General features: G+C 39.5%; 1 protein-coding gene across 3 annotated transcripts in view; it reads right to left on the bottom strand.

The window, feature by feature from the left end:
• Positions 1-1,979: 1,979 nt before the first annotated feature.
• LOC109073547 (LHFPL tetraspan subfamily member 4 protein-like) overlaps positions 1,980-14,260 on the bottom strand; it is a 40,933-nt gene continuing 28,652 nt past the window's right edge. For 2 of the 3 annotated variants that reach the window (XM_042758077.1, XM_042758078.1), the window contains one exon: positions 1,980-4,655. In XM_042758077.1, coding sequence (XP_042614011.1) covers positions 4,605-4,655 — 51 coding nt within the window. In that variant the 3' untranslated portion in view covers positions 1,980-4,604. The remainder of the gene's footprint in view (positions 4,656-14,260) is intronic. The other variant, XM_042758079.1, reaches the window with a different exon arrangement.

Below are 14,260 nucleotides of genomic sequence, written 5' to 3'. Positions count from 1 at the left end.
TGAAATATTTATGCATGACAAATTAAAAATAGCAATAAAAGTAAACGTATATCAATACAAGGTGTACTGGAACACAACGTATCTTTTTGTAACCCAACATCCCATTTTTGGATTTCTGGTGAAGCCAACTTGTAATTACTCCCAGGGTGGAGGTGTTTCTCTCTATAGCACAGCTTGCTGCACCTGGCAGTAGCAAAGATGCCGTTTAATGCCTGCTGATGTGTTGGCACCTACTGTATTCTGGCCATGGCCCATCCTGTTTGTGTTGGGCAGTGCCCAGCCTTTCTCTTTCATCGTCCCTCGCTCCTTTTGATCTTGCTCTTCATTCTCCTGGTGCTGTTAATCAGCACAACAGGAAGTGGCTTTCTGCCGACAATTGCCAGACTGGACACACAGACATTTTTTTTTTCATAATAGTTATGTAATTTGCAAGCAGGCTTCCAGCATATTTTTCTTACTCAGATACAGCTAAATATAGCACACAAACACACACTCAAATTCATATTGAATCAAAACAAGTAGTTAAATGTTTAAATGGGATGTACATTTTTATTTTCTCCAGATGACCATTTTACCCACATAATATTTTTGGGAAGTTGTATGTTAGATATTAGGTGGTAATTTGTTCAGCCATGAATTACAGATAAGGATATTTATTAAAAAAAAATGAAATTATCAGAAACACTGATCAAGAATATTTCCAGTTTCCTTTTTTTTTTTTTTTTTTTTGCTAAAAGAATGCATATCATGCTTGTCTGCTTTGCCAAAAAAACGAAACTTTTTTCTTTTGTATACCTGATTAAAATTTGTACATTCCCCCAAAATAAACCAATAACATGTTACTCTGTTTTTTTTTTTTTGTTTTTTTTTTAAATATATTTTAAACAACACCAACAATGTTTCAGTGATGGTGATGATGTCAGTTATGTTGCACTCCCCTATGACTTGCAGAAATATTTTTATACATTTTTGTTTAATTTAGAGATTACAGCATTCCAGAAAGATCAGAGGGGGAAAACATTTACAACTAGAGCAAAAAGCAATAATCTTCAAAAGAAAGGCATTAAACACGTGAAGCACAAGAAAAGACAATGTGAACTTCAGAAATCAACCTTGTCATATCTTGCCACAGTAGTCTTGTTCTTTAATTTTGGCACATTTTATTATTTTATTATATTTTATTATATATATATATATATATATATATATATATATATATATATATATATATATATATATATATAAATGGTAGATCAATAAAAAGTGATGCAAGACAGAAGAGAAAGTAAAAACTAAAAATAAATGAAACACTAAGCCTTCAGTAACATGGGCCTATCAAAGCTTGTTTTTTAAATTGAAATGTTAATGACTGGATGTTGGATGACAATGTTGTTTCACATGAGATTAACTGAATAGATGTTGTGTGGTAATGAAGATGGCTATGACCAACACGTAAATATCAAATTAGTTTTACACTATGATCAGAATACTGGCAGTCCAGTACATTTCTCTCAAAAGTTTCTTTCTACATCTACACTGTGTCAGGATGAAAATGTTGCATAAATCAGTTAATTTGTAAACAGCTGGGCATCGGTAATGGTAATGTTTGATGAATTTTAACAACCCATTATATATAGTGCAGAGTGGATGGTCTGGGATTTCAACATATGTACTGTTTGTGTGTGTATGTGAATCTATGCTTTGTGTTTTTCATGTCAAATAAAGATTGACCAGCACAGTGAACCAAGGTTGAAATGACCATTAAATAATTTTTTGTATGTTGTTTTACTGGGCTATGAGTTTCTTTAAGTGTATCATGTACTGTACAGTATGAAATATGAATAAGGAATTATGGATACAGAAATACACTACAATGTTTGGCAAAACCAAGACATTTTTATGTTTTTGAAAGAAATTCATCCTTCTGTTTACCAATTTAATAAATCAAAACAAAATGTTATTAAACCATGATATTGTAGATTATTATTATTACTATTATTATTTGGTTTGAAAAATGAACCACACATTACTGTCTTAGAAGAAAGTAAACTGGATCTATCTATCACATGGAGAGAAGTGGACAGCCGAGATGCACAACTCATCTCTGGTTTGAGAAACAAACACCTTACTGCTGCTCAGCTAGAAGCTTCAATTAATGGTATACATTAAAGTCCAGCTTCCACAGTGAGGAAAAGATGCTGTTGGCCTTTATGCAGAGTTTCAAAAATGAATCTGGCAGAAGAAAGTGCTCAAGAGAAAATAAAGAATAGATTGTAAATTATTAATGTGATTATTATTGTTATTATTAAAAAGGTATTACAGATGGATGAATTTAAGTTTCAAGTGTTGAGCTGAGGTTCATGGGAAGTGCTGCAGAAAGAAGAAGAATGCATCAATAAGCTGCTTGAATACATGCTGCACATGTAAGACTCTTTGATGAACAGAGTTTGAATAACGCAGCATTTATACAGCTGTATATAATACATCATTTATAACTGCAATGTACAGCATTGTAAATGGCTTTACATAACTTAATTTCTGATCAATTTAATGCATCCTAGGTGAATAAAAGTCTCAAGTTCTTTAAAACAAACAAACAAACAAAAAAATGCCTTAGCATTTCCTAAACTTTTAAGGGTTGTGTAGATGAATGATGGGATGCTGGGAGTTCATGGAGAAGCTGTATTTTAAGATTATGGAATAGAAACCCATTAGTCTCAAAGTCCAATGCAGTCTGTTCTTCCTGCTCCTCATACCCCCACTCTCCGTCTGATCTAGCATCCATCTCTAGCTTGTCTCCCAGTGGAGTATATCAAGAAAATAGAGTAGGAGGGGTTCAAGGCTGAGGTAGATGGGGAGCAGCAAAGCAGTCTTTATCTAAGGGTGAGGAGGGTTTAAGCACCATGGAGTACATCACATCTTATTTTCAGCTCTGAGTCCTTCTCATGTCACCTCCAAAATCCACCACTCAAGGGGCCGCAGACTAGGGGCCAGACCTACCCCCAACAGGGCTTTCCTCTTGAGATGATACTAACTGGTGTTGTCCGGTACATCTTGCAGGACTGTGTTATTTCTCACCACTTAGCAGAAATCATGCCATTACAAGATTGTTTAACACAAAGTGGAGGGAGATGTTGATAAAAACACATTTGTAACAAAGTAAAACCTTCGACCAATATTGATTTTGCACACAAATTTCCGATTTTGTTGGTGCACCATGGTGGATGCAGGTACAGTATTTAAGAAAACTTTAACATTTGTCTTATTTGTAATTGGTACTGTTGATATCATTATGAGAATTGGTTGTTGCATTTTGCATTTGTGAACATTTAAGTCACATCAGTCCATTGAATGTATGGTGAGTTTATGCTTAGAAACTGTGTGAATCATTGTGCTACACATCTTGCCTTGGAAACACAGAGGTCGTCATTTTCATGACTGTAAGTCTCAGTAGTCACCTTGATGTGTTCCGGTTAACTTTGTGCTGTACCACTGTGCTCTAATGTGGGAGATGGCAGATACGAACATGTTGGGCCTGAGTAAAATGCAGCATGCAGGGCTTTTTCTCAAGACAAATGATTAATGAAAACAACAAAACTAAACCTTGGTCTAATGACCACAAAAATCTGCAGAAAATGATTAATTATGAAATAAATGTAAAAGAATATCCAAAGAATATTCATGTGCTAATCACTACTGATAAATGCATCTCATTCTCTCTAAAAGGTTCAATGAAAAAGGAAATATCAAGAGAGGACGTGTCTGTAAAAAAGAATTGTAAGAAGAGATTTTCATGCCAAATTAGATGTCTGTGGGACAGTTGTGTATTTAACTGTTGTTAGCCTTTTCTGCTGCACAGTTGTAGAATGATTACTGGTACCTTCATGTGAACTGAGAGATAAATCCACTCCAGTTTGTAGAAGGAATATGATGTGGGTGAATAAATGCTTAATGGCTGTACCCTGTATCCATATAAATATAGAATTTACAAATTAACTATTTAATTCATCAATTAACTCTGATTGCTGACCACTTGTACAAAGAGGGGAATTCAAAATTTGTCAGAAAAAGATGGTCTTCAAAATTACATCTTGTGTTGTACAAAATGTTGTTTTTTTTTGTCTTTTTTTATTTAAATTTTTGGCTTGATGTTTTTCCTTTTCATCTGCGTGTCCAGAGTAGCACCCAATCTCTTGTACATATATGCATTGATTCATTATATTTTCTTAAAGCTAAAAATATGTTCCCCATTTTAGATAAAATATGAAAGTCTAAACATAATATCACTGTTGCAAGCATAATCATGACTATCATCATAATTGTCATCAAAGCATTATTAAATAACAGTAGTAATATGTGTAACTTGTTACTTTCCCAGAGTTGTTGGTTTATGTAAAGCTGATCTTTTCTTCTTTTTATTGGTTTTAAATTCTCATGGTTTTTAAATAGGAGTTGAATATGTTCTCTTCTTGAAGTGTATTCCAGTCTTTTTCTATATTACAAAGAGCTGAACAAGCAGCATCCTGACTGAGTTTAGAGACACAGGCCTGAGGAAAAGGAGAGAGGGATGGAGGAGAAGATAAAGGAGGGAGGATGCTGTCTCCTCACGGAAACTGCTGGACAGCGAATCGAGGGTCTTTAGCCCGGATCTCAATCTGAAATAGACAATAAAAAGAGAGGGGGGAAAAAACAGGAAAATTATACAAAGAACAGTACAGACCTTAAAGATCAGAATTGACTGATTTAAAGGGATAATTTACCAAAACGGAAAATTATGTCATCATGTACTTAACCTGATGTAATTCAAAGACTGTATGACTTTTCCGTGGAGCATAAGGAAAAGCTCTGAGAAATGTCTCAGTGTTTCAGTCCGCACAATGAAAGTCCATGCATGGTCACGAAACGGTTTGGTTACCAACATTCTTCAAAATATCTTCTTTTGAGTTTTATGAAAGAAAGTCATACAGGTTTGAAACGGTGTGAGAGTGAGTAAATGATGACATAATTGTCGTTTTTCTGTGATCTCGTTAATTACTTAAATAATATTTTTGGATTTTTCAAGTCAGACAAACCTACATATAAACGTTAAGAGAATTCATCAAATTAATTTTGGGTGAACTTATGTCATATCCCTTTAAGCTCCAGAAGAAAGAAAAAAAACAAAAACAAATCAAATGCTTGTTACTTACATGTATGCATAATTCAACAAACATTACTTTGGTAAAGATCACAACTCAACATAAAAATTCAAACCTTTGGAATTACTACAGCATAAAATTATTTACCTAATAAGCAGCAATCAGTCAGTACTACAGTAATCAATAGGCATTTTTGTTTTTCGTCATATTAATTTTTAGTTTTTCAGCTATTTGGGGACATTCAAGCAAAAGAGGAATCAGGGGAGAGAGGACAGGAGTAGTATATCATATCCTGGATCAGCACAGACTGACAAAGGAAGGGAAAGGTTTCATTCAGACAAATAACACATCCTCCTACCTCCTTACACACTTTGGTCCCTGTATGGCGTATGTATTTTGAAGAACGTGAAAACCATCAAACTATAACCAAAGAGAGACTCAATTGTTTTGAATAAACAATGCATCTATGGTTTATAGATATATAATGTCTGTGAATGTGGTAAAATTACAGTCTATGTTACTTAAGAGCTACTAAAGTATCCTATTTAGTTTCATGAGAAATATTTGACCATACACACACACACATATATATATATATATATATATATACTATATATAGATATAGTGACGGGACGAGCCAACGACAGACACAGTGGGCGTGGCGTCAGGCCTCGGAGAGGTTTTTATTTAACAGAAAAAAACAAAAAGAGAGGGAATAAAGTGTCCAAAAGGGGAACAGTGTCCAAAACAACAGGGAATCTGGTGTCCTCGTCGTGCTGCGGGGTTCGTGGGGGTCTGGCAGTGTTCATGGAGGAAGGGTCCAGGTAAGGGGGCGGAGTCCGGCGGCCGCACGCGCTCCCCTCTTCGGTCCGGGGCGCGAGGGGCGGCGGCTTCTTCTAGCGGCTTCATCCTCCTCGCTGGCCGCGGCGCTTGCAGGGGATGGACGGCCCGGCATCCTGGCCCGACGGCCGTGTAGACGGGTGCGGTTCTCAACCGGACCGCGGGTCCGGCAGCTCACGTCTCTGGTGGCGCGGGAGTCCCTCAACGCACCCTTCCTGGACCCACAAGGACACCAGTGTGCATGCACGGGGGGAAAGAGACCGGTCTCTCGAGGAGAGGCGCGTTGGGCTTTTAAACAGCGGCGGTGATGAGGCTCCATTTCCTTCAGGTGTGCCCCATCACACGCCGCCAGCCCTGACTCGTCCAGCGCCCCTCCTCTCTCCCACACCCACTCCTATCGGGAGCCTGGTGAAGGGCGGCGATTTAGGACGGGGTGCCGGTGATTATCAGGGAGGAGGCAGCTGACTCGCCACATTCCCCCCCCCCCAAGCGACATCCCCGTCCTCAGGGCGCAGCCCACACGGGAGTGCTACCTTACTCAACCAGGCCCCAAACGGTCGGAGTGGGCGGGGCGGGGATTCCTCTCCGGGCAGTCCTCCCTCTCGCAGCGCGCCGGAACAGGGACAGAGGAAACGGGATTTAGTCGACAGCCTCAACCAACCACAGGGTAAAATGACCGTAAAAGAGAAGTCACTTACCCCTTTGTGTGGTTGGGAGGCCGTCTCCTCCGTTTCTCCGTCCCAGTCCGGGTACGCGCACTTTTGCAAACGAGAGGGAGTGACGTCATCAGGTGTTTCCCAACTGCGCTGTCTAGGCTCCGCCTTGCCCGCATTCTCCACCACTGTGACGGGACGAGCCAACGACAGACACAGTGGGCGTGGCGTCAGGCCTCGGAGAGGTTTTTATTTAACAGAAAAAAACAAAAACAAGGGGAATAAAGTGTCCAAAAGGGGAACAGTGTCCAAAACAACAGGGAATCTGGTGTCCTCGTCGTGCTGCGGGGTTCGTGGGGGTCTGGCAGTGTTCATGGAGGAAGGGTCCAGGTAAGGGGCGGAGTCCGGCGGCCGCACGCGCTCCCCTCTTCGGTCCGGGGGCGCGAGGGGCGGCGGCTTCTTCTAGCGGCTTCATCCTCCTCGCTGGCCGCGGCGCTTGCAGGGGGATGGACGGCCCGGCATCCTGGCCCGACGGCCGTGTAGACGGGTGCGGTTCTCGACCGGACCGCGGGTCCGGCAGCTCACGTCTCTGGTGGCGCGGGAGTCCCTCAACGCACCCTTCCTGGACCCACGAGGACACCAGTGTGCATGCACGGGGAAAGAGACCGGTCTCCCGAGGAGAGGCGCGTTGGGCTTTTAAACAGCGGCGGTGATGAGGCTCCATTTCCTTCAGGTGTGCCCCATCACACGCCGCCAGCCCTGACTCGTCCAGCGCCCCTCCTCTCTCCCACACCCACTCCTATCGGGAGCCTGGTGAAGGGCGGCGATTTAGGACGGGGTGCCGGTGATTATCAGGGAGGAGGCAGCTGACTCGCCACAATATATATATATATATTTTTACTGCAGGTAGAAATCATTGCAGGTTCAAGCTGAACTGACCACTAGTGGCCACTAAAAGCTCTGTGACTTCCAATTCCATTATGACAAATGAAGATTAGAGAGAGATTTCGGTAAATAGCAGTTTATGGCATTCATCTCACAAATCTGTCACAAAGCCTAATAACCCCCTGGAAAATATAATGCACATATTATATGAAAATGAGCAGCCTAAGGAGAAAATATTTTGTTGTAGACTACATTTTAGAGCTATATTTTTGTTGTGCCTCTAATTGTGTAGCATGGCACTATCAATGACTCCCAGGGTACATGCAAAATAACAGAATGATAGAATAAACCTTATATAAAACAATATATCAAAATCTTTCAAATTCAACTAAAATCTTGGTTTGGTTAGAATGAGGGTAAACAAGCATGTGCATATAACGGACAGTGGCATTACTAGGATACCCTCCTGGGGTGAGAATTTGTATATGTGGGATAAGGAGATATTTTTGCTTGCGAGTGCAAGGAGTCTCTGCTTTGAATCCGGGATCATATCAAGATTTGTTTCTTTAATAAATCAAAATGGCTGCTGTATGCCAGTGCATGTATACTGTATGCATTACTGCTCTGTAATAGGATTTGCTGCTGAGTAATGGTATGTTTGAATGAGCAATCCACTAGCAGATGGATGGTCACAGTATTTAATGAAATGACATCATACAGATAAAGGCAAAAAGAACATCCAATAGAGGAGAGCTGGAGAGCACTCCAAACCTGGATCTTGTTGTCCCACAAAAAAAGAAAGGCCAAACCAAATGCTTGGGGAGGATGACAGAAGGAAAGGGATGCAGTAAGAATAGGAGAAATGGAAGCAAACAGAACATTGTACGCCTTGTCTGATGGTAGTTCAAACATTTGACTGCTTGGATGTATTCTAGGTTTTTGTAGTTGATTCACATCGGCAAAGAAACCTCTGATCATCATAATTCTTCCAAAGTCAACTTAACAGCCAACAGTTCATTATTTCCAATGTCATAGTTTCTCTATCCTATAAACAGATAGCAGGATTCACTTTGCTGTACTTGGGTACAGTGTTGAAAGAGGACTGCTTGCAATGAACTGGACATCAGTATCTGGGAAAGTGAATCAGTAAATTTTAAGGTCACCGAATGCCCTCTGAGCAGAGCTACTCCAGACAACTAAGGGGGTGGGGGCATCTGACTATAATTATGGACAAACCTTGTTAAGAACATGGCAAACCCAAGTATTGGTTGTTTTGTTGTTAATCAGGAGTTGAAAACCACTGTTAGATAAAGGTGAAGTCCTGCAACACATTTTTGACTAGTCCCTGGAAGACAACTGAGGCATTAGTCAAACTAAAGGGCATCACCAAGTACTCAATCTTGAATACCGACCAGGTAATATGTATTCCGACCATCCATCTTTGTAAAGATGATGGCTCCTTGCAGTCCCAGAGCAGAAGACATGAGCACATTGTAGTCAATACATGGTTACAGAGAGACATCCTTCTTGACAATGAAGAAGAAACCAGGCTCCACGGCCATAAAGAGGGACAGATTAGGCCTAGGCAACCACTCCAGGGAATGCTCTCCTTTGAAAACCCCTGGCCTAGGAGATTTAAGACAGGCACTGAGGGCACGGGCACTCAAAGGGGAGCTTAACTCAGTAACAGGTAGCCCATCCTTGTCTGCCAGTGCCATGCAAAGAAAGTTCTCATTAGCCCCATAGTTGATGCAAACCAACAGCTGGGGACTTTGGACACTTCATTTCAGTGTAGCTGGGAGAAGAATGCAGAGAATGTGGGAGTTAGAAAGCAGTGTTGCACACAGCAGCAAAACGTAGATACTGACAAGCATCTGCATTTACTGTACATAAAGCTGTATAATGACTCAGCTTGCCACAACATAAACAAACTTAATTACAGTGTTGGATCTCATCCTTTATTTCCAACAACAGTCCATGCAGACTCAATGGTATAGTCTGATATTCAGCTCCCCTGGTGAAGGTAAAGGAGTAAATGTGCTTCCCTGCCATAGAGTGAACAATAATACTTCTTCATCTCCCTGGGAAAATCAGCAAAAGGAGAGAGGGTTTCCCACACAGCCACTCCCCAGCAGTAAGCTGCATAATGATGTTAGTGTTCTTTGCCTTCCTGAATGTAACACTGGAACATAGACAGAGCTGGCAATGGGTACAGATACCCAGCAAGGCAGCAAGCCAAGCAAACAAAATTTAACTCACCAAAAACAAACAAACAAACAAACAAACCCCGTCAAAGAAAAGGTTAAGAATTCAGGGGCAGATGAAACATGAAAATAAAGCACTCAACAGGTAACTGAATGGGAATGCCAAGACAGGTGAAACAAGACAGGGATGGGCGATTCCATAGATGACAAATTGTCTGAAAGGCTGGGAGTCCATGTGGAAAAACAAATGCATATGACAATAATCCACCACCCACTCCTGACCATTATACTAAGACTCCTTAATGCAGTGGTTTTCAACTCTAGTCTTAGGGATTCACTGCTCTGCACATGTTGTATGTCTTCCTAATCTAACACACCTGATTCACATCAACGGCTCATTAGGAGAGAGCTCCATTAACTGAAATGAGTGTGTCAGATAAAAGACATAGAAAATGTACAGAGTGGTGGCACACAGGGTCCTCATTTATAAAATGTTGTGTAGAAACGGTCCTACATTTGATCTTACAATAATTTCTCAAATCTGCATAGATGTGATTCAGAGAACGAACGAACGCACAAAAAAACGTGTGTACGCCTCTCTTTCAGATGTGACATTTATAAATTACAAATGATCTTGAATGGCAGCTGAATGGTTTCAGATTTCTGCTTTGTAAATGCCACCTAATTAATGTCAAATTAACATATGATAGAGTACCAGTCAATGTCCAAATCCTTCACTTGAGAATGGTGAGCAACAAAAATTGCTTAAATTTCCAAATACAGGTGCTGGTCATATAATTAGAATATCATCAAAAAGTTGATTTATTTCACTAATTCCATTCAAAAAGTGGAACTTGTATATTATATTTATTCATTACACACAGACTGATATATTTCAAATGTTTATTTCTTTTAATTTTGATGTTTATAACTGACAACTAAGGAAAATCCCAAATTCAGTATCTCAGAAAATTAGAATATTGTGAAAAGGTTCGATATTGAAGACACCTGGTGCCACACTCTAATCAGTTAACTCAAAACACCTGCAAAACCTTTAAATGGTCTCTCAGTCTAGTTCTGTAGGTTACACAATCATGGGGAAGACTGCTGACTTGGCATTTGTCCAAAAGATGACCATTGACACCTTGCACAAGGAGGGCAAGACACAAAAGGTCATTGCAAAAGAGTCTGGCTGTTCACAGAGCTCTGTGTCCAAGCACATTAACAGAGAGGCGAAGGGAAGGAAAAGATGTGATAGAAAAAAATGTACAAGCAATAGGGATAACCGCACCCTGGAGAGGATTGTGAAACAGAACCCATTCAAAAATGTGGGGGAGATTCACAAAGAGTGGACTGCAGCTGGAGTCAGTGCTTCAAGAACCACTACACAAAGACATATGCAAGACATGGGTTTCAGCTGTCGCATTCCTTGTGTCAAGCCACTCTTGAACAACAGACAGCGTCAGAAGCGTCTTGCTTCAAAAAGGACTGGACTGCTACTGAGTAGTCCAAAGTTATGTGCTCTGATGAAAGTAAATTTTGCATTTCCTTTGGATATCAGGGTCCCAGAGTCTGGAGGAAGAGAGGGGAGGCACACAATCCACGTTTCTTGAGGTCCAGTGTAAAGTTTCCACAGTCAGTGATGGTTTGGTGTGCCATGTCATCTGCTGGTGTTGGTCCACTGTGTTTTCTGAGGTCCAAGGTCAACACAGTCGTATACCAGGAAGTTTTAGAGCACTTCATGCTTCCTGCTGCTGACCATGGAGATGCAGATTTCATTTTCCAACAGGGCTTGGCCCCAGCACACAGTGCCAAAGCTTCCAGTACCTGGTTTAAGGACCATGGTTTCCCTGTTCTTAATTGGCCAGCAAACTCGCCTGACCTTAACCCCATAGAAAATCTATGGGGTATTGGGAAGAGGAAGATGCGATATGCCAGACCCAACAATGCAGAAGAGCTGAAGGCCACTATCAGAGTAACCTGGGCTCTCATAACACCTGAGCAGTGCCACAGACTGATCGACTCCATGCCACGCCGCATTGCTGCAGTAATTCAGGCAAAAGGACCCCCAACTAAGTATTGAGTGCTGTACATGCTCATACTTTTCATTTTTATACTTTTTAGTTGGCCAAGATTTCTAAAAATCATTTCTTAGTATTGGTCTTAATTTATATTCTAATTTTCTGAGATACTGAATTTGGGATTTTCCTTGGTTGTCAGTTATAATCATAAAAATTAAAAGAAATAAACATTTGAAATATATCAGTCTGTGTGTAATGAATGAATATAATATACAAGTTTCACTTTTTGAATGAAATTAATGAAATAAATCAACTTTTTGATGATATTCTAATTATATGACCAGCAACTGTACATGCAGTACTCAGACATCAAAAAGTGTGTACGTCTGCTTAGACCTTGAAGTGATGCTAAGCACTTATCATGGGTTTCACACATTTACACCATGAAAATGTTCCAAAACCATGTTTCATGTGTGTTTCATACGTTTTTCACGTGTTTTAGATATTGCACATGTGAAGTTGTTTTTTTTGTTTCTCTCTAAGGTTTGGATTTTAGTGAACTCACATTCTAAGATCAAATCTGTGCTTACACACATACCCCAGAACTGGATTTGAATACCACTTCCCTGATGAATGCTACTTCCTTTTTTTTCTATTCTGAAAGAACTGTCAAGTTGTTGTTGTTTTTAGCGAATGACAAATATTTTATGACTACATCAAAGTATCCCACAAACATACACAGACATTTATTGGGCCGTGCCTCTATGGAAGTTCACTTTTTTCTTTGCTGTTTTAATAATAGCACTTTCTGATGACTCATGTTGAAGCATAAGCCAATTTTACACAAATGAGATTACACACGAGTCATAATAAATCATTGTGGGTTTGGGGAATGAATGCAATTTACAGTAATGTAAAGATGGATTACACAAACAATAATTTGCCATATACAAGGAACAATTTTTGATAAAACCACTAATAATCTGCATATGACACTTTTAACTCTGTGGCAATGTGTTAAACTTACACCACCTAATTATAACCCCCTTTCTTAAATGTAGCATAACTAGGATTACCAGAGATAAACTAAAAATGTTGTTCAGGATCAGTTTCTAATCAGTACTCTTACCTGAGAAGTCAGGCGTAGATACTAGACTCTTTCTTTAAGATGCCTTTATTATGAAAGTGGGCCACATCATCTCAACTTTGTAACAAAAGTTACAAAAACATTTAGAGATGGAATTCTTAATAAACATATATTCATATCTTATTATATGATATATTATACTGTTTCTAGGGGTGTAATGGTTTTTCTAGGCATGTCATAACATTGTCCATTTTAGAGATTATTAAATTGATTAATAGTTTGTCTTAGTCTGTTATATCATCCAAATGATCCCACTGTTTTCCATTCTCTAAGGCATACTTTCTAGAAGTTCTTAAGTATTTTATGATTTGGTGAACTGGTTGCAAATACGTATGAATGTATTGTCATTCATGTTTTTGTACAATCTGCTCCCTGATAGTTAGGTTTAAGGGGGAACACTCATGTTGACATTTTCCCTACAAAATCAAGCTCATACGAATTCATGTAAAATTGCACTCTTACAAAGCTTTAGATTAGTACAGTAGTCAAAACCATTTTTTTTTTTTCATCTCAAGAGTCTTAGCTAACGTGAAACCATTTCTTTCTTTTAAGGACTTTGAAAGGGTCATTCATGCTTTTATTTCAATGAGGCTCGATTACTGTAATTCCCGTTATATGGGTATTAATCAAGCATCTCTTCATCAACTTCAAATTGTACAAAATACTGCTACTAGGCTCCTTACTGGTGCGCGTAAATGAGAGCATATTACTCCAGTATTAATATCTTTGCATTGGCTCCCAATTCGTTATAGAATTGATTTTAAAATACTGCTGCTGGTTTTTAAACTCCTGTATATCTGTCTGATTTATTATCTGCTCACAAACCTGGTAGGTCTCTTAGGTCTTCCAACCAGAGACTATTAAATGTTCCTCAGGCTAAATTGATATCAAGAGGTGACTGAGCCTTTGCTGTTGCTGCTCTGAAACTCTGGAACAGCCTATTAGAACTGCCTCTACACTGAATGAGTTTACAGGCAAACTCAAAACCCATCTTTTTCTCACGAGTTGGGGCTGACTGTACAAAAAACAGAAACTGCACTTATTTAAATATCAAGCATGTCTCAATCTGTAAATGGCATGGTACAACTATGGTTAGACAAAACATAAATATTCAGTGGAATTTGTATGCACCGTACAGTGCTTGCTTTTTTCTTTTCTTTTTTCTTTTCTTTTCACAAAGAAAATTCTGTAAAAGTACCATTTTAATTTTAGTGTATAATTGTAAGCTGTGAATGTAAAACAATGTAAAAGGGCCTGATTGTTGTGGGCCCAACTCTGACTACTCCACCTGAACTGCAAATAGTTATGCCACTGCCAAGGAAATTGCACAAAATATGACACAATAAGGGAGTGTTAAACATCATTATTTCAT

This window comes from Cyprinus carpio, chromosome A6 (genome assembly GCF_018340385.1).
Source record: "Cyprinus carpio isolate SPL01 chromosome A6, ASM1834038v1, whole genome shotgun sequence".
NCBI classification, from domain to species: Eukaryota; Metazoa; Chordata; class Actinopteri; order Cypriniformes; family Cyprinidae; genus Cyprinus; species Cyprinus carpio.
This window is presented reverse-complemented; position numbering and strand designations above follow the sequence as displayed.